Here is a 27,279-nt window from a genome sequence, read left to right as displayed (position 1 = left end):
TTCAGCTTTGGATGTTTTTATTGTCAACATAGTCAGAACATAGACATTTTAGTACTCAGGGCAAACAAGGGACAAGCCATCCATCAGTGTAGTGGAGACGCATTAGACTTGTAACAGCTGAAGTGAGTAGACTTTCATAAAGTACTAAAGCGGTGAGTTAGCTTTGCACTTCCATAACATTAGGGGACTTGTGTAGGTCAGTGCATGAAATCAGGAATATTCTGACCTTTTGCCCCTTGGCACCTGAATCTAAACTTCCCATAATGCAAATCAGTAGCACCTTTGGTTACACCATGCCTTGTCCTGCCTCTTTATTAAAAACTGTATACTCAAGCCAAGGTACAGCAGACGTCCCATGAGTAATTTTTCAGTTTTCAAAGCCCCAGCAGAGCCACTGCATACACTGTACGACTGTTTTCTCAGCCTGTATAGAACTCCCCATGGTGAGTAATTTGACTTTGACATGCAAAATTGGTGTAAAGCCCCTTTAATTTATATTCTGTGTCAGAGCCATTTGGTTATCGTAAAAAATAACGAACAGATTATGGCCTGTGAAAATCAAGGGTTATCATTCTGAATGTGAATGAGCACAGAGTGCTATTACCTTCATTGTGTGCCTTTTGCCAGTCTATCAATGTGGATAAAACCTTGAGTAATGGCCCCACTATCACTCATTGACGGATTAAATGCAACTTGTCACTGTCATTTATATTGATCTTTGCTAGAAACCTTTTTAAAAAGGGGAAGATTTATGTGGCTGTGTATTTATCATACTGATAGTGTCAGAGCTATCAGTACGATCAGCTCCAGGAGCAACAGTGGAACAATAACAAAGCTTACTCTGAACACCATCTATCTTGATAAACAACAGCTCTCTTATGATCACACACCTCTCATAGAGCCATCTGAAAGCCATTACTCTCCCAAGTTCTAAGACAAAAACAGACAAGAGCAGAGAAGCAGTGGAAATCATAAAAGTTAAGGCAGCTGACCTCAGCAGAGAGAAGAGACTTTTGGCTCCATGCAGAGACATCCTCTTTCCTATTTATTAGTTTAATATATTTTAGGTCCACCTCAGCGGCCTGCCAGTCCACTGACACGCTTTGCATGAACAGTCTGACAGAGACTTCATCATTGTGTCTTTATCTGTCCAGGTTTATTTTGATTTGAATGAATCTAGCCCAAGGCAGTTGTGGGAAAAAAGGTATTAACTAATAATTCTTAGCAGTTGCGTGAATCCTCTTTACAGTAAGCTCCAGATGGATGGAATTTGCTACATTGGACGAGAAAATGAGTACCAGGATGTTTGGACTATTAGAATGCAAATTTATGCCTTACTAGACAGATATCAGAGCTGAGATTATGTGAACTGTCCTGATATAGTTTCCCAGTGACATTTGATCCACGTCAGGCTCACACATGCCGGTTTTCATTTGTCTTTTGGATTTGGTTTTTCAACAAGCAGAAAAAGACAGGGTGTCTCTGCAGGGAGGTGCTTTCAGCATTTAAAAACGAACACTTGAACAAAACATCTGGATCTGGGTCTTCCACGTGCATGAGCCTGCAGAAATTCTGGACGTGTGGATGCTGTACAGAAGTACAGCCTTACAAGCACCCTGTGTATAGACAGACACATAAATCTGCTCACCGTGACGACAGATCATGTATTTCAATGTGTAATACATTAGCCATATGACTGTATACACATACAGTAGGAGCTTGTAACAGCCTAAACCCACACTGCCTCACCGATTGTGTATTAATGTGCAGATAGTGACACGTGTTAGGCTCTTGGCCTGCACAGAGGGCCCATCATCTGGGGAGGTGGGAGCGACTCCAGGCTCCAGTGGTTCCCTCCAGATCCCAGTCAATCTAGGAATTGTGGGATATCTGAAGTATTCACAGCTGTAGGTCCAGCTGGCATTTCCAGAGTCACTGAAAACAAATGGGGAAAAAAAGGACAGAGGGGAGTAGAGGAAACAAAGGAAAGACCAGACATCGGGGTCACATGAGGAACCAGGCTCATGTCTGACTCCCTCTCTAAAAATGACTAACAACAAACCACAAATTATTTCAAAATGACTGAACAGTATTGACAAATTTAAAATAGAATGATCGGAGATAGTTGTAGTATTGTTTGAATACTGTGTTATCATCATACAGTATTTTATAAATAATGCCAGACAAATATTTGAATTAATTGTACATTGCATACATTATGAAATGATGTAGTTAAAATAAGTGAATTGATTCCTCTCCATCACTTTTTCCTTCTATCAGCTCCTTATGTGAACTACATCCGTAAGGACCCAGGTGCTCCTTGTTCCTTGACAGAGGCTCTGGAGTACCTACAGGTTGACGTCCTAGAAGACCTGATAAAGAAGGACAGTCTTGCGGCCACTCAGAACCAGCCTCCCAAAAACAAGCCCCATAACCTCACTGTGGTCGCCATGGAGGGCTGCCATTCATTTATCATCCTGGACTGGGCCCGCCCACTGAAAGGTGATATGGTTTCAGGTAAGAAATTTTGTGGAGCCACCGTGATTAGACTACTAAACCATTGACAAAACACTGACAGTGACTGACTATTCAGGTTATAGCAGTACAATGTGGAGATCACTGACTGACAAAAAAATAATTGGGAAGTATTTTGATAATCAATCATCAATCGTCAACGATCAATCGTTTCAATAATTTTTTAAGTGAATCGCCAAACATCCTCTGGTTCCAGCTTCTCAAATGTGTGAACTCGTTGTTTTGATTTAAGATGTGTCTTCAGCATGTTACCAGAATCCCTCCAGACTCAGATTTTAAGAACTCACTCCAGCAGTTGATTGTGAATAAATCATGAAAAAACAGACTTTTGTTGCACACGTGGAATAGGGCTGCTCAGATCCTACAAAGGGAAAACCAAAATTCCTCTGACCTAAAAAGTGACCCGTGGGGAACAAAAAAAGGGACAGAGAAGAGACTGAAGATAACAGCCTACTTCATGAGACATGATGGACTATCAAGGGTAGCAGTCTGGCCAGCTAGAGAGGTTGTGTGTTTTCTTTGGCAGGAAAACACAAGCTTCTGATCATGCTGTGGGCTGGTCCATCCTCTGATGTGTAAAACAGATAAATGGCCTGTACTGTCATTGGTGTTTTCCTCCACAGTTTCTTTCCATCTGTTCTCCTTGGTGTATCCTCTTTGCTCACACAGTCTCATGACACTTTCTGTATTATGTACTTAATTTGTGTGGACATTTAGGCACCTCATCACTCGTTTTCTCCCATTTAAAATACTTATACTATATACTATTTTATCCTACATATCTTGATGCACTCCAAAAACTAGTTACTGTTAAGTGTTGGGATGTTGTTGTGGATTTTATAGGAGGCATAAAGCTTGTTTGTAAGATTATTTACTCAAAAATCTCTGAACTTATATGAACTTCTCAACTGAATTAATGTTAATTTTCTGATAGACTGGAGTATTTTACCCCTGTAAAAGAGGATCCAGTGCATGTGGCTAAAATACTGTAAATAAAGTAGACATTTTCTGACATACACGCATATGTAGGTACAGTTCACACATGCAGATCCAATCAAAAGGCAGTGTTTTAGTTATTAGTGCGTGTTTGCACGAGCGTGTCTTACGAGTTATGGGTCACGGCTTTCAAAACAAGTGGATGGAAACAGCTGTTAGCATGTGAAGGATTTTGTGAGATTTTACCTGAAACCAACTTCTGGTTCTTTGTACTGTAATGAATTGAGGCCCGTATGCTTAAAGGCTGTGGGCAAAACATACGCATCATTCACTGAGTATTCTAAGTGTTGCATTTGTCTCTATGGACCAACTTCAGCACAGTTTAATGAATTTCTACCTAAAGTAGGGAAAGATGGAGTACACATTCAGATGGCAGAGGCAATATTACTCAATCAAACCTCAGTTTAACAATGTAAGATGGAGAAGGAATGAAAACCCAAAAGAAGAAAAACAAAGAAGCTAGTATTTCCCTTCTCTCCTGTCAGCAGCCAGCTGTGTTGGTGTGGCTCCAGTAAAAATAGAAACTCCGACTCGAAAGTCCAATAGAAACAGTTGGTAGTTTGATGTGCAGCAGAGCTGGTCTCTAAAGTTTTAAAGTGAATGATTGTGAGCTGCATGACCTCGGGTTACTGGCCGGATTCTGAGGATTAGTCTGCGTGACTGAGGAGAAGAAGAAAACAGGCAGACAGATAGATAGGAGGACAGTCAGCATGAGCTACAGAAAATGCCAGAGCTGCACATTTTTTCAGAACATATATGGGAGATCACCTTCTCTCACAAAATAATGGAAACCATAAAACAAATGTTAATACTTTATGAATAGTCATAAAGCTTGTGAACCCAAGGTTGAAAAACCAAAAAAAAATTTTCAGGTTATAGCAGTACATTGTGGAGATACTGTATTTAAAGCAATGCTTTGGCATAAACAGTAAATATAAAACTGCAGCCAGAGACTCAAGGACGTTTCTGTGCCTAGCCGATAAATAGTCCAAGAAATAACCAATAAACCACAACAAGTTCTTTTTACCCTTTGGTAGCAAAGCAAATCAAACAAACAAGATACAGTGTGTTACTTAGTGAGCTTTGGAGGTCTTGGTAGGTGGGTTTGGATAAAGTCCAGTTTTTATGTGAAGCTAAGCTAAGCTAGACGGCTGGCAGTAGCTTCATATTTACTGCACAGACATGAGAGTGGTATTGATTTTCTCAATTGAATCTCTGCAAAAAACAAACTATTCTTTTAATGGTGAACCTCAGGGTATTGTTGTGTTTCATTTCTAATTTAGCTTCTGCTACAGTGAATCAGAGTTTAGTTTTACTAACAGCTAATCAGCCCTTCCCTTTATCTTGTATTGCTCCCTGCAGGCTACATGGTTCACAGTGCTTCGTATGACGATGTCCTCAACAACAGATGGTCCTCTAGATCCTCCAGTGGAACACATCTGCCTGTGGAGAATCTCAAACCCAACTCTAGGTAACACAAACCACCATGCATGCATACAACTCACACGCGTGGGGAGCACTTTCAGGTTCAGTGATTCACAGTATCATCACACATGTGGGAGTCATAGAAAGAACATTATTTCATAAAAAAAGATTTGCTTGGTTGCCAGATCCTTTACCCCGATCTGTGTGTAATGTTTATGATCAGGTTGCTGCCTCAGGTGCAGGTGCTTGGCTGTGGCTTTGGAGTGTTTATTTCTGGTGGGGACTGCTTATACCATTATCCCCATCATCACATTATGTGCAGAATATACTTCTTGTCCACAAGTTTGTGTGTGAGTTCATGTATACATGCATATGTGTACTTTGGTGTTGTGCCATGTTTATGCAGGAATATGTTGCCAATTGTGATATCAGACCAGACTGACACTAATCAAAGCGTGGATACTGATACTGTAATCGTTGCACGAGGGATCAGAAAACCCCCAGAGTGAAATATATCAGTCTGACTAAATGGAGGCAGGCTAAGTAAGAGAGCTGAATTTGCTCCAAAATGTGACATGTTGTAAAACACTGTTCAGTGGAATGTAGATACAGCACACATTATCTGACACTTTCACACAGATACAGTCATTTCGGTCTGTTTCAGTTATTAGAGCGTGTTTTCACAACCATGTCTTTCTTTCTCACTAAATGCATGGAAACACCTCTTAGCACGTGGACGTGGTCTTTTTCATTCACCTCCGTGAAACTCTTAAAATCACAGTGATGAAGCAATGGCTTTAGAGAGGTGAGTATAGGTGAAACTGCTAGCAAGCTGTATACCACATAACAATGAGTCAATCTAAGTTCTCACTGGAAATGTGAAATATCTTGTCCTTAAAAGCATATGGTTTTCATATTGTCTGTGTGAGGTGAGTGGACCTCACATGATTTGATATGTGCTACAGTCAGTAGTATCAGTCAGTGATACGCACAAGTTCTCCCCAAGAGATAAAACAATATTTTAATATATATTTTTAGATCCTTTCATACCTATAACCAACCAGATACTGTCTGAAAAGTCCAGATGTGTTCATTCCTGATCTGGCTCTCAACATAAAAATGTTCTTCTTAGCAAACAATTTAACCATCACTTGGTGGTTCATACATTGAGAAACAGTTAACTAAGTTCAGATGTGTGAGTTCATCAGGAACAGAAGTATCCTCTCGCTTTGTGGAAGCATGAATTTGTTGAGGTGTTATGACAGGTGTCTCATCTTTGGCTGTATAACCACACACCTGCTTCTGAACACAAACAGAAGAGCTGCATGCAAGAGTAAAGTTTTCCAAAAGGCTTCATGGAGGGTTTCCCTCCCTGGCAACCAGCTTGTATTCACGATAGTGTGTCTCCCGTGGTTACGGTTGATCTTGGGATGGTTTATGGGACAGTGTTGGCATTTCCCACGCTTCAGGCACCTTCTGGTTCCCAGAGGTACTGAGTACTAAACACACACATATGTATATTTACATATTGTATATGTATATGCATTGTATATGCATATGTATATTTCCTTGTGTCCAAAAAATCTGTGTACTGAAAGTTTGAAATGGCCAACTTTTATGTAGCATAAAAAGCTTTATGTAGAATTTTGTGGTCTATTCACTGTTTCTATATTTTGGCTCACATTTTCTTTTTTTCTAACTTCTTCAGTGTCTACTCCAATTTCTACTTTCATTACATCATCTCTCTGCAGCTGCTGTGCTCTCTTTGCTCTCTCTCTGTGGTGATGTATATATATATTTTGGTCACTGTTGTCACGTGGCTGTGGTGATTGGATCCAGGCCTCGCGGCTGTGCATGGTGAAAGTTTTTGGCTAGAAAGTGACAGACCATGAACTTACTGTCTGTGACCTTGCAGAGTAAAAGAAAACATATATACGCACACAAAGCTGCATGAATGAATACAGTCGCAGAAACACATCAGCCAGTGGAAAAGTTTGCATACTCCCAAAGTTGTGGTGTTGGTTTTAAGCTGATAGGATTTTATAATTTCTCCACATCCCAGAGACAAATGATTTCACTGCATGCCATACTGTACAGTAAAGCACTCAGCGAGAAATTTCTCTTTTGAGGACTCTCACTCTTTCATCCTCCTCCCATCTATTCAATCTCTTTCAGCACACATCTATCTCTGTGCTTTACTTTTTCCACATCCCTTCATTTCTCTGTCTTTCATCCTTATCCTCTCCCCCTATCTGTTAATCTCCACTTGTCTAGATGTCTCTTTTTCCCCCTCACCGCCCTTTCCTCTGCTCTCCTTCCCTCCCCCTCCCTTCAACATGAGCCAAATAGCCATTTTATTGTGCTGCGTTCACTTTGGATTCATGCGAATATAAAACAGACTACTCTTAAATCAGCCTGACTGAAGCATGCCCGGTCATCTGCTATGGTCATTAACATTTTCCTCACCTTCACCCAGTCACAACAAAACTGGCAGAACTACACTTCAACTACTAAATCTCTCATTAAATCCCAACGTTGTGGTTTGTTTTCATTCAGGTACTACTTCAAAGTGCAGGCCAAGAATGTGTTTGGTCTGGGACCAGTCAGCGATACACTCACCTATGTCACTGAATCAGGTGTGTATCCTGTCAGCACCTGCAAAGACAAACTTTGAGACGCCCCATTGACTACAGTTCAAACCTCAGTCGGGCTGGCTGTAGATTTTCTTTCTTTACGATACAAAAATGTGTGCCGTTTGCTCAACGGGCAAACGAAAGTGTCGTCGTGATGTTCATTTTATTGCAGTGCAAGATATTCACATAGAAAAACATCCTTGAGGTCAGATCAGACTACCAGATGTACATCACATTTGTTTTTTCTTCATCCCCATAACCAGGAGAATAGATTTAAACTTGCATAGCTGTCTCTGTGCTTTTCATCCCTGGTGAAATGATCACATTCTTTCTTTCAGACGATCCTCTTCTCATTGAAAGGCCACCTGGTAAGTCTATACACCAACTGCACGTCTCTAATTTAAGGTCAACAAGCCATGTCCTACCGAAGCTGCACTGTGGTTTTAAAGAGAGAGCCATCATTCTGGATCTAATGCTGTGTGAATGTTCCTCTTTAATCATTTCCCACGGTAACACTCTTTCGAACGGATTTAAACGTCACTCTGAATAACTTTGACAGCACTAGTGCCTGACCAATGAGTCAGCCAGGACGATATATCTGCCAACATTTCATCCAGTGTATATTTTGGCCTTTTAGTAAGAAAATGCAGTACAGAAATGCCAAATATATGTTTTTGGTAGTCCATTGTGTAGCTCTGAAAAAGGAACACTTGTGCTGAAACGTCAGCTTATGGAATGAAGTCTGCACTGCACAACCGTCAAAGTGCTCATTTCGAAACAGTAAACTGTTGCATAGTTCATTTACAAGCTGACACAAGGTTCTTCATATAGACAGGTGTGTGGCCTTCCTAATCAAGTCCAATCAGTATAATCAAACACAGCTGGACTCCAATGAAGGTGTAGAACCATCTCAAGGTTGATCAGAAGAAATGGACCCGAGTTAAATATATGAGGGTCACAGCAAAGGGTCTGAATACTTATGGCCGTGTGATATTTCAGTTTTTCTTTGTTAATAAATCTGCAAAGATTTCAACAATTTCGTGTTTCTCTGTCAACATGGGGTGCTGTGTGTACATTAATAAGGAAAAAAATTAACTTAAATGTTTTTAGCAAATGGCTGCAATATAACAAAGAGTGAAAAATTTAAGGGGGTCTGAATACTTTACTGTATATTTTACGGGCTGCAACATGATGCATCTGCTCCTTTGTTCTTCCCTGCTCCTCAGGTGGAGAGCCAATCTGGATCCCCTTCACCTTCAAATATAACCCCACCCACAGCAGCTGTAAGGGAAGCCAGTATGTCAAGCGGACATGGTACAGGAAGTTTGTGGGCGTGGTTCTGTGCAATTCTCTACGATACAAGATCTTTATGGGAGACGGTCTTAGAGGTAATATTTCTCTTGACTGCTATGATTAACAATTAGAAATCAATACTGTTTACAACGCCATCTGCCAAGATGTGTTTGTCGGTCTCCCTTCATCCAAGCATTGGATTGTTTTGTCGAGATAATCAACCTTGAAAACTGCCTAAAATTTTGCCTAATCATCTCTCTACAGAGCCTTTTTACAGTATAGGAGACACATTTGGACAGGGAGAAGACCATTGCCAATTTGTGGACTCCTACAGGGATGGAAGGACGGGCCCGGCTTACCTTTCAAATAATCTGCCCTCAGCACAAGGTAAACAATAACAGATTGTAAACACATGGCACATTTGTGGCTGTGATATTTAGACCTAACCTATTATCATTTTTTCCACATTATCTGGCTGTCTGGCTCTGCAGTGGACCAGCTGCATCGATCTTATCTGTGCAGAATACAGATGCAGAATAATATTTAAATGAAGACTCATTAAAGGACCTATCAGGGTTTCGCATGTTTTAGTCTAAATCTTAAATGCTTTTCATTAGTGTAGACCATTTTTTAATTATTCCTGGCAGTTATTGGCTTGAAGTCATATCAGTACATAAGGACAATATTTAAAGCTAGTTTGAGGTAAATATTCCATCACAGTGAACACATAATGGTTGTTGCCTTTTTCATTTTTCACAACTTTTTCAATTTACATTCTTGTGGCTATTTACATCATTAGGATAGAGATCCTCAGTCCTATCCTATATTAACACGTCCTGATGCCTCCCACTCCTAATATTCGCATAACAGTAGTGAATGGAAACACAAATTCATTTGCATTTTCTTTTGCCAATTTTCTGGAAATTGATTTAAAACTTGTGCCAAATTTGGATGGAAACCTGGCTAATGGCTATGGACAACATTTTGTTATTTGTTTCTGTTACAGGTTATTATCGTGCATACAGACAGGAGCCAGTTACATTTGGAGTTATTGGCAGACGTACATCCCATCCGTTCGTGGGTTGGTATGAATGTGGGGTGCCCATCCCCGGGAAGTGGTAACACAGGAGGAGGAGGAGGAGACGTTGTTACTAAGGGCAACTGCTCTGCATCCTGCTGCAGGCCCACACCTTCACTGGTCCTGCCCTTAAACACAGACTTTTGCCTGCCACAAGAAAAAAACACCACTACAGATTTATTACAGCTTCACAGAAAGAGAATATAGTACTTTTAAACAACTCAGTGTATATCATTACAATGCACTTTTTATATAAAGCAGTCTGTATATGAGGGAAAAAGAAGCATGTGTGCTCTTGCTTAGTTTAACTCTTTAACTGAAAGTGTCCTTGTACTATTCCCAACTATCCCTGAGACGGGTCTTTACCCAGTCTAATTTATCACATCAGTAATGCACACACACAGTCAAACCAGTGATATTGGGCCAAAGCACAAACGGCAAAGAAGACTAAGAATGGACACTAAAGGTGTGTATAGGTCTGTTAATTTTCAGTTGTGAGATTTGTATTTCATAATGTAACGGCTTCTGACAGCTACTTTTTGTTTGTTTATTTGTGTTCTTAAATCATCATACAGTTTTGTTCTTTTTTCTAACACCTTTTTGGTATTCACCAGAATTCATTAAGAGTTACTGTGTAAGTTTTATATGTATACAGACAAAGAATAAAAGACCAAATATTTGCTCAGGAACAGTGGGAGATTGAATAAAGGTGCTATGGAAACCACAGCAATCCATAAACATGAATCATATCATAGTCTCTCGCTGCCACATTCTTTTCTAGCAAAAGCTTCCACACGTGATCCAGATCTATTTAATCAAACTAATGGAAGATGTGAGTAACAGAGAAAGTTTGGTTGAGCCAGTTGGAACCGCAACTGTTATGGATAGAAGCAGGTGAGAGGGAAAAAGAAAAACAGCAAAAATACCAGTTCATTGGTATTAGGCACACAAATGAACCATCAGCCACGTGAAGAGCATCAACACACTGCCCAATATATATCTAAATTGGATTTGTAATTCATACGTTTTATACCATAATTTCATTTGACTTGTAATCTGTGGTAATCATTGGTACTCAAGTAAAGGTTCTGAAAACTTTTTTCCACTGTTTGTAATGGAACTCACATCTACTGTGTTAGATTTGGAAAGGCTTGCAGTGCGAATTTGTATAACCAATTATAATTGGTAATTCTGGATTTTTGGAAACCAAATATTAATCTAATTACCCGGTGGACTTGTTAGAATTTGCTGTTAATGTTGTTAAATCCAGATAAATCTTTCACAGGGAATAGATTTTCATTCTCATGCTCAAAGCCAATTGTGGGGCTCAGATTTTACTGTGTTGTTTGAACTGAAATCATAGTCTATCTGCGTGAAATAACTGTGAGGAAAAAGTATAATCATAAGTGGGACAGCACCACAATAACCCAGGTGGAAAATATTTCATCGATAAGAATTAATAAATGGAAAGGTCGATTTTGCATTAGTTGCCAATTAATCATTACTCTGTTTTTAAGATTCTGAAGTTGATTGCTCTTTCCTTTAAGCCCAACAGCAGAGCCAGCACAACCCTTTTCACCTTGGTGATTGATGATATCCAGTAGCAGCCAGGATATTCATTTTCAACACATACTGCACAACTCTGCCTTATAGCAAAACCCAACGTATCACTCTGATTAATCTCCATCAGCTTTACAACTCAAGAGAGCCGGGAGACCTTGTCATTATTCCACCCATATCACTGGAACACCTGATACTCCCATCTACTTTGCTGACATTTAAACAATGGATGTGATTCAGATTTCACTAAAGCTGGTGCAAGAACTATATGGGTAGAAGTGCAGAGTTTCACCAAAAGTTTTACTTTTATGCCAGAACATTAAGCCAAGGTGATGCAGTTCTTCCTTCCCTTACTTAAGGTCATTATCAAAAGTCTAACCTCCAGTCCCTTATCTGAGGAGCGCAGATAGTTTGCAAAGTTTGTTGAGGTTGGCTCTGATGTGCTATGGCAGTCAGATTTAAAAGTCATTAAATGCAGAGGGAGTTCTGAGAGGGCACAAAATATTTCCCCTGGGCAGTGGTGGAAAGATAGTGGTTGTTTTTGGAGTGATAGCAGATCAATTTGTCAACTCTCTGATAGGTGGTTGTCAGATTTCAAATATATTTTCCAGGTAGGCTGTGTGTGGATGAAAGCCTCTCCTGCCATGTGTTTTCAGTGAGTGATGAGCCTCTCTTTGCCCCAAAAATATTTTCATTGGCTGTGGGCTTAGCGCCATTTGACCCGAGCTTAGAATAATGATATTTTATTCTAAGTACTATGGGACCCCCTATCCTGCTATCCTGACACCAAAGATGGACACTGAAACAAGAAAATACAAAATGAATAGACAAGTGTTTGTATGCACACAAACACCAGAGTAACAGAGGGAGGAAAGAAAAAAGAAAAGAGAAAAAGGGAATATAAGACAGGAAGACTAACTTCATAAACACGTGTACATAAAGGCTAGCACATCTGCTACAGATGTTAAAAGATAAAGTCATTGTGTGTGTGTGTCCGAGTCAGAAATGATGAGTGCTGTCAAGGGAAAGAAGAAAAATAGATAAACCATAACCAATACAACGGCACGACGCAGAGCTACAAGCAGGAAAACAGGAATGTGGTCCAACTTTTAAACTCAACACCACTGCTTCCCCAGAGGCTTTGGTTCTTGGAAAGGCCTGAAACACAGCATTTAGAGCATGTGAGGCTGAAACTCCTAATTGAGGCATTTTAATAACCTTTTCATTACAATACAATAAAAAACAATGTTTCAAACAAGAATTTTGCCCTTGTAAAACAAAAATCAACCTTCAGACACATCAGTCACAGATTTAGAGACCACTGAAAAAATGTGATCGATTTCAGCGTCACTTGGCAAGAGCATTTTTTAAAGCTGCTTTAATCAAGTTTTGACTACAACAGCATGTAGACTCCAAAATAAACTAAAAGCAAGTCAACTTGATACATCAACCTATTAGAGATTATTTTCTAATGTTAACAGTATGGGCATCATGTTGGACACAATACACCACAGCATCTCTTCCTCATTAACTGTCAAATGTAAGTTTAGTTTTCCCTAAGTTTAGTTTTCACTAGTTTTGTCCACCAACTCCAGAGAAAGTGGGTCTCTTTGGCTAGCTTGATTTCTCCACCACTTAGCTACCAATTTCATCATCTTGCACTGATGTAGTGTGAGTTAAAAGAGGGAAAAAGAAAAAAAAAATGACAATAGAGTTTAAAGAGGCATTCAGCAAAAAGGTGAAATTAAAAGTTTTAGGAGCATTTTAATTCAAAACTTACCAAAAAGCTGAGCTAGCTACAGGACTCTGCTAGCTGTATTTAGCTAATATCGGTGGCTAACTGTTGTAGCTTAGCCACTACAAAGGTGAATATTCTTAATATTCTTTCTGTATCATAAATGATAACATGAATGATGTCTCCATTACAGGTAAAAGAGCTGAGCTAACACTGTTTGCAAACAAATTCAACAGGAACGTTGCTTCGTTAGCTCATAGTGTGCAGACAGGACAACATTCAACACAGCACAGTGTGGGTCAACACTGAGAACAATGTTAACCACAAAGGTTTAGAGAGGAGCCAACGCTTGATCAGAGCATCAAGCAAGCTTATGAAACACATGAATGTTATACTTGAAATCTGTACAAGTGTAAAAGAAACCAAGTGACCTCCACATTTACATCATCCGTGTAACCTTTTGGGGGGGAGTTTGTGTTCATTCATACAGGGTGGTCTTGGATGGTCCCTGGATAAAAAAAAGTGCCATGCATATGAATGGAATAGACAGGAGTCTAGTTAACCAAAGGCAGATTCATTGATGTGTCATTTACTTGTCATTCTGTAGCATTAGATTTTGGATGTAGAACTGGATTGTGATTTGCTGCATCTGCTTTGATCAAGAAGAGCAGCCAAGAGTTGACAACAGAAGACGGGAGGATGAAATGGTGACTGCCATCAGTATCAACTTCATGAGCTCATATATAAAACACACACACAAACACAGCCTTTTAAATTTGTCCAAAGATGCTGAAATTTATCTTATTTTCAGCCAAGCTAACACTATGACATCCATCTATAATGACACAGCACTGAAACATCATATGTCAGCTATTTTCCAGAGTGTGTCTGTAGTTTTCAGTCAAGGTCTGTGCACAGAGCAAACTGCAGATCCTTTATATAAAAAAGGGCAAAAGGCCACACTTGCATGATTGAGACCAGGCCCAGCTGACTTTTCCACACGTGGATCTTACATTATAAATTCTGCTACTTTTCAAACTAGCTTTTCAATGCCAGGAAGCTACGCTTGGTATTATTGTATTGATTTAGAAAGAGCTTGTTTCCATACATTTGAATACAGCACAAAATTGCTTAATTGCACGAGCATTAAAGTCACATAAAGAAAAAAAACTGTGGTTGTGAAAGAATGCAGGTCTCGTAACTGTTTTCCACATGCTGCTTTTTTGTTTCTTTCTGATAGAAGTGGGTCACATGCTACTTGGGCTGGAAAAAGTTAGACTTCATTCTGAAGAGCTGAAATCATCGCAAGAAGAATGAGTTGAAGGTTGAAGAGAGAAAAGCAAAAGAGAAGAAAATAGGTGAGAATCAGATATTCCAAACCAAGAATTTTACAAGAAATGTCATGTTTTATTTCTGTTATTTGTGTGTAGAAATATTTAGATAAGCAATACCTGATAGATTGTGAAAGTATGTTTTTTTGTTGTTGTATGTCAATTTTCCATCACTGTGATTCATCAAAAATGCAAAACTTGTGTTTTCTAACTAAGAACATGTAAAAGTATCTGTAAAAAATAAGTCCTCTGGCTTGACACCAAAATATAAAGTTCACCGCTCATGTTTTACACTCTTGAACCTGCATTAATTACTTTTTGGCCAACCAGAGTAGTGTAACAAGCTGTAAACCAAACACTGACATATTATCACCTTATAAAGTTGATATATCGAATGTGTTAACAAAACGTTGCCCATTTACATGTCCAGCAGATATAGAGCAACATTAGCATTCATTTGGAGTTGAGCTTCCTGCCACCTGATGAATGCAAGCCCCAATGTTTACTTTCCTCTTAGCTCTGTTTTGCTCTCTGTTAACTCCTAAGGGAAATATGTGGCTCTTTAGCTGCTAAATGCTCCACTATAGTGGCTAACTGTCAGTGTGATGTTTGGTGCTGGGCAGGCAGCAGATGGTGAGTTTATCACAGCTTTAAACTGCTGCCTGCTTCAGCTGGAAGTAACTTTGGTGAGAACAGTTGAGACTGAATCAAAACAGAGACATTGAGGAGCTGTTAAGGAGCTGAAACATGTTCAAATGTAGAGTGGAGGGAAACTGTAGAGTTCGGTAATAATTCTCTGAGGGTTCTTAAGTATGACTGATTTCTTTCACATTACATATTCTTATTTCATCAGTTGTTAATATAAAAGTATTGATTAGAGCAGCTTTAAAATACTTGTTATTGTTCTTTAAAGATGCATGTGACAGTTTTCTGTAAACAAAATTAATATGATTCGTGGTTGACTTTTACTGTATGTGAATTTAAAAAGGCTTTTTAACAGAATTATTTATTGTTCAGTTTGGTCACAGGACCCATGCCTGTACAGGCCAACAGAAGACACTCCAGTTCTAAAGAGTGGACTCAGCAAATATACTTTAAGTAAAGCCATGAGAGCAGCAGTACTTCTGACAGAACAAAAACAGCACCAGAAGAAAAAAATCATCCATGGCCTGTTTTATTAATTCTAACTATAATATACCCTTGAGCTCCAACATGTCAATATAAACTTAAAATATGTGGTGTTTTAAGTTTTAGGAATAACAACGTCAAAGCAGTTTGCCAAAGCAGATCACAGGCAATTTTCTGAAATTCACTTTTCTGTGTTCTATATTTTTCTTTGACAATTTGGAAAAACAGAGAAATCATTTTCTGTTACAGAGTTCAATTTCTGGAAGAATATTTCCCTGACAACTCTACATTTCAGATGTTTTGTTTATTATGAACCTGAACGTGTCACCCTTGATGGATAAGGAAGTTATAAAGCCCTTAGAAAATTTAGTTCTAAGGTTTCAGCTCCGCACAGGTGTATAAAAATTGTTACAGGTATTAGAAGAAAAGTCGTACTGGCAGGCGAGAGGATATCTAGAGAATCTGGGGGGACTATCATATATCCTTGGAAGTATCAGCTGGAATGACAGGACCGGACAGCACAAACAGGAGTCATAAACAACAGAGACAGAGAAAACAGTCTGTCCCTCTGAACAAGCTTTTCATAAAAAAAAAAAAAAAAAACGGTCATGAAAATAAAAGATCTGGGAATTCTCAATTGCTCAGAGACATAATATTTACTGAACTCCAAGATGACATAACAGGCAGGCTGCAGTGATAGAAACTCAGTTGTTTTGCTCTCAGCTCACTGTTCTTTTATTGAGGTTTTGGATGAGAGTAAGGGCTCTTTTTGTTCACTAGTCTGAGCTCATTGTAAAAGTCAGTTATGAACCCAGCCCCCTGAGCCTTGCAGTTATATCATTCTTTTGGCACATGGATGGGTCATGCATTAATCCAAGAAAGCACTGCGTGGGGGAACTGAGAGTTCAGTGTAAAGGAATCAGAAATCATCATTGTCTTCTCAGATTATCAGATTAGACTTTTGTTATCTTCATTTTAAGTGCTAGGGTTCCACAGAAGATGCAAAAGTCTGAAATGTGAAACACGAACCACAGTGTCTCATTTCCTATTGCGAGAGAAGCAGGAGGAAAAAAGGCAGACACGACACGGTGACAGGGAGCCTTAGAAATTAGAGACATACTATTGATGTCATGAAATACTGTAGAGGTCTTTAAACTCAGCTGCTGTTGCCCAGGAAGTATTGCCAACATTCATTCAGCTTGCCTTTAAAAAGTAAACACACTCTCATAGGAAAGGCTGGTTGTTTTATGTTTCAACAGACCACAATCTAAGGCAGTAAAATAAGGATATATTTTTAAGGCAAACTAATTTCCAGGTAATCAGGTCAGGCTGGGAGAACGTGCTGCCCCATATCCCAATTCTGTCAACAGCTAAACTCATTTAATGACATGGATGTCTAAAATTACTTTATGCGATGGAAATAAACCTGGAAAAACAGAAAAGATTTTAGACATCGTTAACTCGGGGAGAGCAGGGTATTTTCTTTCACTTTAGCATTGACGTTGATTGCGACTGACCATCCTCTGTGGCTGTGTGTGAGGTCTGAGGTGCATTTAACATCTCCCGTGAGTCATTATATGCACTGGTGACGACACATACTGATGCATGCTGTTCATAAACAATTCCATGTGTGTCAATACATAGCACACATGCACACCTTCATGACACTTGGGCTTACACAGCTATATGAGCAAATCTTCCCTAATCCAGGAGCTTCTAGATAATATTCTCTTTTATTGGCCCATAAACCACAAAGATAGGGTTTAGGATTATGGGTAATTGCTCCCATAGCCTTGGTTTGTTGGCTGACCAAACCAGTATGTCATCCTATCTTACACTGTTGGCTTATATAGATCTGATAAAGAGGCAGTGAATGGGCTTGACTGAGTTGTGGTGTTTTTACAGCCCTAATGAAGTCAATTTTAGACAGTGTGATCGATTAATGAGACTCCAAACCTCCTGACTGCCAGGACAGAGAGGCACTTCAGCTGCTGTGGTTCCTTTGTCTTGACATCTTTGAAGATTAAGTTCTATCACAGCTACAGAAGAATAATGCATTTTATCCACAGGATTTGTTCCTTTCCTTTGAGCAGATGATGAGAATTAAGGCCTTGTAAATAAATCAGGGGTGTGAGGTGACGTATAAAGAGCCTGTCTGAACTAAAACCATTGTTTGGTTTTGAGGACTGAGGAGGCAAATAAGGGGAGAAAGAAAAAAACAGAAATTTAGCTAGAAGTAAAGGAAAGTTACTAATGCTTCAACTCTAAGTTTGATTTATTCTTGACTGCTCGATTTCCACTGTTGTCTTAGTACAAAAGATATCACATCTGAAACCCATAATTGTACTTTAGTGACACCAACAAATAACAGCAAATACAGAATAATAATTAAAAGCTAAATTTCCCATCAGTGTTAGTAACACTGTACTCAACAGAACTGGGAATGTGGCAACATGGCAAAGCAACAAACACAAACAGTCCGAAGATCAGAGAGTTTTAAACAAACTCTTAGCTGAATTCGTGGAAAAGAAAGCAAAGACCAATGGTAAAATTCGTACCCAGACTGTCTGTTGTAAACATCCATCACAGTTTCCAAACAGATTTCTTGGTACACCAAGTTTTACTGTGCAATGAGCAATTATTATCCACATTTTTGATGTGTTTACTTTTCAGTGGTTTAGATAATCCAGAGAAACTAGATTATTTACAGCTTGTAATGTTGCTGTATTCACAGACCTAAGCATTTACTTTACAATGAATTTTTCTTTTAGAAGAATTATCATTAGTTAGCTGAGAGTTCTCTTGTTTTAGGTTCAAGCAATAAAGCAACAAAAATGTGTAATTCAATATTTCATTTGAATGTGACAGTTTAAGTTTGCCATTTGATTAGATTTTAAAATAATAGTCTGACATTTCAAGCAAAACCCCAGTTTTATTTCCACGAGAGAACAGTTGTGAGACCGTTAGCTTAGCTGACTAACTGCTAACTGCATGCACAAAGACTTGAAGCAAGGGGAAACAGCAAACCTCTCTCTGTCTAATGGTAACAAATTCCAACTACCAGAACCTCTAAAGCTCACTTATTAACACGTTATGTCTTGTTTGTTTAATTGGTACAAAAACAGGGGGTGTAAAGATTATCAGTGGCATCTATCCTTACGCTGATCTATTCGATATTTAAGTTAAAGAGAGATTAAACAAATATTTATAAATTCTGGTGCAAGTGAATCTGCTGATTAACCAGCAGAACACTGTACCAAACAGCTTACCAACAGAAAGTGTTAGAGCAAGAATCAGTGCCAAAAAGCAGAGACAACAAACATGAATTTAGTTCTTTTTGAGAATATACCCAGCTATCTGACACTGTTTTCCAGACCTCGGGCATAGTTACAAACCTTTGGATTAAGGCTCATTAAATCACCTCCACCACTCTCGTCAAATGCCAAGTTGCTCAAATTTTCTATTACTTCATTATTATCCTCGACCTCTGCAGCAGATACAAATACGTCATTGGAAAAGTCCATGCCAGTGGGAGCCAAGGCCAGGAGCAGCCTTTCTTGATAATCAAAACACAACGTTGGCAGGGGTATCTACCTTTGACAAGTTTATTGTTTTGGAAGTCATTCTCCATGTTAACTTTCCAAGACGGTGGCCCCTATTGTTGAGTTCAAAGAAATGATATCATCATAATCAGTAAGGGTAGTATAATATTTACACTGCTCTAATATGACTTTATCGCTCCAAAACACTTTTACTTCCCTTAATGATTGTGAGCAAAAAGTACTGTAGAGGTAAGCGTAAATATTCCAGTGAAATCACTTGTAGCTGAATGTGTTATTTTTAATGCGTCTCTCAACTTCGCGGCAGTGGTTCACATTTTCACTCTGGGGAGATGATCAGCATCAAAAGAAGAGTTTGACAGATTGCGATTTTGTCAAGAGTTACACGCAAAGATTGTTACCATTCTGCTAAGTGAAGCAAATCCCCTTCAAACTCCAGCTTCGTACTAAATGCACTAACATGGGAATAGCATCGACCTTTTCATCTAACTAGTGGCAAATGGGCCTATTTCACAAAATGTCAAACTATTCCCTCAAGAAAATATTCGATTTTTGGGCCCAATCATCAGATAAATCAGATATTTATTTTACTATGGCCAGTTGTGGGGAATATACTAGTCACCACCGGGCTGAGCCAAATGCTCATCTGCCACATTTATGGTGCAAAAAAGGCCAAGTAATGGTTTGATTTCCTTGTTCCTCTTCAGATGAAGGAGAGAAGATCAGGAGTTCTGCCCTCTTTCTTTGCCTTGTCATCTTTGTCCAGAAAACTCACTGTGTCTGTAGAGGCCAAACGCTTCAGGTGTTAGGCTGACTGACAAAAACAAGGCAATAAAAAAAACACGAGCAGCTGTTATGGTGTGTACCATTGAGAAGATAAAATACAAACCAGGGAAGTCAGTATGAAGGCTTATCGGATGCCAAGACACTGCGCAGAGGTCTCTTCTCCTTTGAGGTTGGATTTGTGGAAAGTTATCAAGGCAGCAATAATTTTCTCCTCCATCTGGAGATGGTAGAATTTCTCCAAAAGCAGTGATTGTCGGTTGATCAAACAGCGTCTGATATCCCATACCCCCACAACCAATAATCCAACATTCACACTCATTTCACACTCCTTTCTTAAGGTCTCCTTTTGTTCTTTATACTTTTTATTTGTCGTTTTTTGTACGACTGTGTGCAACACTGAGTTCCTTCCAGGAAACACATGATGAAACTTTGTATGAAATTGTGTTATATTATGTCCCTATTTAAACAGCTGCCATGTCTCTTTGAGTGCGGCTGACATGATCGGGCAACACATTGTACGGGTAGAATGTTGTTTTTGAATATATCCTGGCCTACAGCACAATGCTTCACTGTAAAGGCCAATGCCTGCTCTTTTGGCAGTGGTACACCGAAACCCTCTGCACCAACACAGTGGTCCCACTGAAATGAATGAGGAGCTTGCCTTTTTTGATGCAGTTGCGATGACTCATGTCTGAGCTAAAAACTGTAATTCACTGTTAAATTGGTGCTAAAACTTTTATCACATTTGGTAATTTGATGGGATGTTACATCAAATGTGCAGACAGTAAGACAGCTTGAAGTCACTAGAATAGGTTAAATTGTAAACACAATAAAATAAGGCATGGCTAGCAGTTGCAAAACATAAAGCAGACATGTCTATGCATGCAAGAGTGGTATGGAAACTGTTTTGGTTTATTATGTCTCTCTCTCTCTCAGCTCATTTATAGACCTGAAAAAAATCTGACAAGTTGACTTATTCCTCTTTGCCATGTGTTAGATGAAGGTGGAATATATGCGTTACTCTGTTGGAATTTATCCCCATATGTCTCTGGGCTCTTGTGCTTCTCAGCTGCTGTGATCCTTCAAAGTCAATCAGCCTTGGCCTGACAGGCAAAAACAGTTGTTGCAAATAATTATTAGCATTTGTTTAAACCTGCTAGAGCACCGTGCAGGCAAAGCAGGACAACTCAGCGGGATTTACTCATGGCACATTGTGTTGTCCCACGTCAAAACTCATCTGGTGCTCCGCAAAAGTCAAAACAAATGGGAAGAATTATTTCTAACCAACAGTTGCCTTGGGCTTGGTGAATTTTACATTTTGCTCTCCTTCTTCTCTGACACTCGGCTCCATTTCCTTGCGGCTTTTATACTCACTCCCACCCTGTCTGACTTTTTTGGGTTGTAAATGTTACACCCATGTGCCACTGGCTGAGGAAACAGACAGACAGCACAACAACACATAGAGACAATCTGGATTTACGGGCGGTAGTTTTGTTCAAATACGTCATCAGTTTGGTCCTTGTGCTCGTGTTAGACGTTGTTACTTATCATTTAAATGCCATTGGAAAGCACTTAAGGGACAAGATTTATATATACACAGAGGGACACTTACAGATGTGGAATAAACAGAAACACAAGTACTTCCGTGTGTGCAGGCTGCCCATATGCCTGCAAAGAGCTCACACACAAACAATACAGATGAAGAAATAATGCATAAGCACATACGAAAATGACTACACTCATCGACTCAATGAACGGAAGTGATTCTTGATCCAGACAACATAGTTGTCCAGTGTCTTATAAATCTGGAACAGGGGACTGAAGATATGCATTGCTCTCCTCCTTTCTTGGCAACTGCATCACAACACTAAATCAGGAAAAAGAGAAAAACATCACATCTTGAAAAACCATCTCATACCAAAGGGAAGTCATACATGGAAAATTTAGGATGCAGTTTCCCAAGGAGGCATCCAAGGCAATATTTTACCTAATGTTTTATTAATCACTCTGCATTAAAAAACATCCTCCATCGTGGAGCCAGGATATGTTGTGAAAGTGCAGGCTGTGCTCTTCTCGTGCTGATTGTCTGAGTCCCACAGCTCTGGATGGAAAAGTCACATCTCAACAGGAGCTGGCTGACTGAGGCAAGACGACGGCCAACAAACGGAAGCACATGGGAGGAACAAAAGGAGCATAACATTGTATGTTTGTGAATGTCGTGGGTGACAAGTCGCCTGCTGCGCCTGTTTGTTTTAATGTATGTATTCGAATAGGGTGAGACAACTTTGACAATGTGACTGCTAATTCATTTAAATCTGTACTAGTTAATATTTTTACGGACAAATAGATCAAATTGCTAAGTGTAATATGACGGGTTGCTTGTAGTGATGGTCCCAGCATTTGGCTTCAGCTCTACAGGGCATTTTAACCTCTCTCAGCTCATTGTTTTGGATTTTACAGCACGCAACTTGTTTGGGCACACTCGCATTGCTCTCATCAACCAATCAATGGCAGCAGGCAGCTGTTTTCAGCAAAAAAGCTGCATGCCACTAGCTCAGCACCAAACGGCAGACAGAATATAGTGAGGTATTCAGAGGCTAAAAAACACATTTCTCTCAGGAGATTGTGGAGAACAAAATAGAGCTAAAAGGAGATCAAATAATAGACTCACCTTCACCAGGGGGCAAGAGACACAACTCTACACGAATACTAATGTTTCTCTGCTTCTGCTAGTTGTGTAAAAAGTCAATTGTTTGCTAACATTTCACCATAACAATTTTATAGGGTGATAATATGGCAATACTGTGTTTACACTTTCACTTGTTTCACGGCCCCTAAGTGGCTTTAAAGTTGACCAATAAAATTAGCTGTTTAAAGTTTAAACAGCAGTTCCTTCATTAAAAACCTGCATTCTAGATGACTGTTCAAAACACTGATTTAAAATTTCTATATTTTACCAGTTTTTTTTATATTAATTAAAGTTAGTCTTTTTGGTTTGCAAAAGTTTTGCTTTAATATGCATTCAATATAAATTTGATTTTTCATTGAATGCTTGTGTTGTCAGCTAAGTCACAACACATTTAACATAGCAATTATTTAATCATTACCATTCTTAACACACACACACACACACACACACACACACACACACACACACACACACACACACAGTTACTCTGTTTGAAGTAGAGTTCTGTCCATAACAAACTTCGTCTTATGCCACTAATGAGGCATTAAAAAGCTGATGTAATGTTGACTATAGGCACTCCTTCCACAGTCACACTTGGGGTGTCTCTATTGTCTGACAAGTTTATAGGAAGCCTCACTGAAAATCTAGTGCAAATATGAAAGTAATTACTTATGTATGTGTGTGTGTGTGTGTGTGTGTGTCTGTCTGTGTCTGTGTATGAGAGTGTACCCATGCACATATGCAAGAAGCATTTTCCAGTGTGCAGTGTCCATATGTCTGAGTGGATGAATGTGTGTACACTGTTTTAATTCAGTCATCAAGAGAAATGTGTTTGCATGTGTGTGGTGTGTGTGGGCATGTGTTGATCATAACCCCTGCAGAGGTGCTGGGGCCCTTCGTGGTGGTGACCTGATTGGTAAAACGCTCCGGCAGATGTGTGAGGATGAGGTCACTCACGTGCTGCCTTAAAGACTTGCACTGATGCCGAATCACCTCACATGGACAGAGAGCAGCAGAGAGAGAGAGAGAGAGAGAGAGAGAGAGAGAGAGAGAGAGAGAGAGAGAGAGACGGGGGGAGAGGAATAGTGAGAGAAACAGACAGCAAACAGGAAGGGTGAAAGAATGAATTACTTATTAGTTAAATCTGTTGTCGCCTTAATAAAGAATTGTCATCAAAGTGGAAGATTTCAGCTTGCAGAAAATGAATAATGTGCACAAAATTTTTCTCTTTAATACTGACATTAATCAGTATATTTGTTTTGAACTGAACTACCCCTGTGGAGAAGAAGCTGGATCCATAATCCTTGCAGAAAAGGAGGAAGAATGAGAAAAGAAACAGGCCCACACAAAGGACTAAAACAGTGTGGTGGGGCTGAAATGAACAAGAAGAATCAACGCAGTGAATAAGGCTGCATTAAAAGAAGGAATGGCAGTGAGAAAGTGGGTGAGTGTGAAATTAGCTGGGACTTGGGGAAGAATCCTTTGAGGGCTTATTTTTCTAAGGCCTTCTACCCCACTACTGGTTTGACTGCCAATATTGCATCTGTTTCTGAACATAACAGTGACTATGGAAAATCCCCTGGCAGAGAGAATCTCCATCAGACACACACACACACACACACAAACATGGATATCAAACCTGCGGCTTACCCTATCTATCTACATGTTGATCTCTTATATAACTGACCCTAACTTTGACCTTTGCCCACCCCAGGCTTGCCCCTTCATGCCGCTTGATTTTATCCAGACCTCATCTCCTGCCACATCCTCTCTGGCCTCACATGTCTTTCTCCTTCCTTCCCCACAAGGAACCAACTCTCCATGCCAGATTCGAGGGTTTTAAATTGATCGACAATCAAAGGCTGGTTCTTGTTACAGGGCTGCAGTCTAGACTTTGTTCATCATTTTCGACTCTGTTATGTTATAACATGATTCAGGCTCATGAGCCTACAGCAGGTGAATCAAGACAAGGAGAGGGAATAAGTCAGAAAGCCACCCCAAAGTCTCACAGTGGACTGAAAACTGCTGCTGATGCCTTTTTTGGAAACTTAATATTTCTATTCTTTTTTCAAACTCTCAAACAGGAGGTGAAAAATCTTCCACTGTGACATTTGAAGTAGCTTTTGACCTCTTCTTTTTTTCCCCTTCCCTTTTCAAAATACCTTCTGTTGTGACCCAGTCATTTTTTCCATGCTGCTTTCTGCTCCTAGTTTTCCATGTGGAGATGTGTTTAGACAGACAATGAAATATAACAGAGCAGAATGATGAATGGATTCTGATGGATTCTTGCAAAAATACAGACAACTGTCTCTTCTGTCCAGCATGATCTCATTATGTATGACATGTGAAGTCAGCTAAAGGACGTTTTTCAGATTAAAATAGTTTGCTATTGAATCCCGCTATACATCAAGGTTTCAGATTATGAGTTATAGTAAATAGTTTTCTCTAGATTCGTCAGAGGCAACTGGAGCTGCTGTTTCATCTTGAAGATGTTTCACCACTCATCCAAGAAGCTGGTGGGGAGTCCCTGGCAAGGCTTTAGTAAGAACCTAACAGTGCCATCCCTACATCTCTTACTAGACAAGTTTACAACAGTTCACACTTTCAGTATTCTTAAAATAAACTGTTACGTGACATGTTGTCTGGCCATGCTTACAGAAAAAAGCATATCTGAACACACTTGCAGTAAAAAGCTTGCCCTCATAGAAAAGGGTGGGATGCAATGAATTGTACAAACACCACACATGCTGTTGGACAGTCTTTTCTCAAAGACATTCATAGTGTTTAACACAAAAAGTGTGGAAAGTAGTGAGTACTGAGCTTAAGAGAGAAGTTCAGATCCTGCCTTCTTTTTCACCAATCCACCCAATTGATCTTTCACACCAAACAGTATTTCTAGATCAGGCAAGTGTTGATATATTGCACCTTGAGCAATGTTAGTCAGTCACCCCACTACTTTTTTAGATTGAAATATCTAAAAAAGCTTTTGTATGGATTGCACAGCAATTTGGTACAGACATTTATGGTCCCTAAATTTGCTTAATATTTAAATATCTGCAAAACTAATAACAAATCCCATCAGCCTCAACTGATTTGTGTTCATTGTTAGCAAATGTTAGTGTACTAACACTAAACTAAAATGCTGAACATAGTAAACATTATACCAGCCTAAGTATCTTAGCATTCTGACATTAGCAAATGCATCACGAGGACAAGGGCCTATGTGATTCCATGTTCAGTCACGAGATGTGCAGACTTCAGCTCACTTTATATTCTCACGTCTCCTGCATGCACATCTGTCAAATGGTCTGTTTTTCAGCCAGTGTGTTATGAGGAGATTCTTCTTCATTCCACCTCCCCTGAGAAAAGTTTCTGCTGCTGCTAACATCGCCAGCTTTCCACCGTGTATTGGTTGGGGTTAAGAGGGAAAAACTGCAGACACAGCTCAGTGTGTTGGCATATATGGAACTGTGAATAGAATTTATGTCTTGTTCCACCTCATGTGCACTCATGAACATGTAACTTTGATCAGGATACCTCTGGTCGGGTTCAAGGCTGAAACATTTTAACTCTTCCGTTGAAGTCATGGGTGTGCCACACTGGAATAAGTTGCTTTGTTGTGTTGCTGCAATGTATAATTTGTCAAGGTGGTGTCAAGACTGAGTCTGGTACAGACCCAAACCCACCTAAAGTAGCAATACTACGTGTCCCATAGATAGGACACTGTGTTTTAAAAGGTTAAACGAAGTTGACTTACTTTTGTTGGTTCTCTTTATGTAACTATGAATTGAAGCCAGTGTTTTAAAATTAAAAGTAATGTTTCATTTCTATTCATCTCAAATCCATACTTTGAAGCTTGTGTTCACACAAGTTATTGTTTTGGTCCACAGTGCTGCCTTGTCCACACATTGTCATATCTGTTGCCAAATCACCTTATAAAGACAGAGTTACAGATTAGATAGGGTCTTTTATTCTTTGATCTTTCCCTGCTTGCAGTCATGCTTTAGTCTTTTCTGAACTTGTACCAAAAATTCTATAACCATCAGATAATTTTTTAGACATCAACATGTGTATCTAAGTCGTATCTATAGTGGAGCCAAAACTACATTAACATTGCTCTATACATAGTCACCCATGGACAGATGTACTGTAAACACTGCACAGAGCCAAAGAAGAGGTACATGAAAGAGCAAACTCAAATCTATCTTTGTAGATTGCCTTTTCTAGAGCTGATGAGGCTTAGTTAATATAGAAAGGTATTATGGAAAGTAAGTAGATTTTTATCCTTTCCTTCCAAACACAGCTGGTAGAATGACACACACCTACCGTTTAACAATAATGTCTACTTAAATTCATGTTTATATTTGAGTAAATCAGCCTTAAATCCTTCAGGCACAGACTGATTAATGACAATTTTGACTCTTTCTTGGCTTTCCAGAGAGAGAATTCAAGAAAACCATCTCTCTTGCCAAGGTCTATCAAGTACTTCTGAGGATACCTGTTTTTATGTGTTTATGGAGGTCCTTTGTT

The 27,279-nt window shown here is 39.4% G+C and overlaps 1 protein-coding gene across 4 annotated transcripts in view; it reads left to right on the top strand.

Annotated features, from left to right (window-relative positions):
- Window positions 1-10,686, top strand: part of fndc1 (fibronectin type III domain containing 1) — a 34,160-nt gene extending 23,474 nt beyond the window's left edge. For all 4 annotated transcript variants that reach the window (XM_041063961.1, XM_041063960.1, XM_041063962.1 and 1 more), the window contains 7 exons: window positions 2,281-2,517; window positions 4,894-5,002; window positions 7,513-7,592; window positions 7,928-7,957; window positions 8,816-8,977; window positions 9,147-9,269; window positions 9,889-10,686. In XM_041063961.1, the coding sequence (XP_040919895.1) occupies window positions 2,281-2,517; window positions 4,894-5,002; window positions 7,513-7,592; window positions 7,928-7,957; window positions 8,816-8,977; window positions 9,147-9,269; window positions 9,889-10,004 (857 nt within the window). In that variant the 3' untranslated portion in view covers window positions 10,005-10,686. The remainder of the gene's footprint in view (window positions 1-2,280; window positions 2,518-4,893; window positions 5,003-7,512; window positions 7,593-7,927; window positions 7,958-8,815; window positions 8,978-9,146; window positions 9,270-9,888) is intronic.
- The last annotated feature ends 16,593 nt before the right edge of the window (window positions 10,687-27,279 follow it).

The sequence above is a fragment of the Toxotes jaculatrix genome, chromosome 19, assembly GCF_017976425.1.
Source record: "Toxotes jaculatrix isolate fToxJac2 chromosome 19, fToxJac2.pri, whole genome shotgun sequence".
Classification (NCBI taxonomy): Eukaryota; Metazoa; Chordata; class Actinopteri; family Toxotidae; genus Toxotes; species Toxotes jaculatrix.
This window is presented reverse-complemented; position numbering and strand designations above follow the sequence as displayed.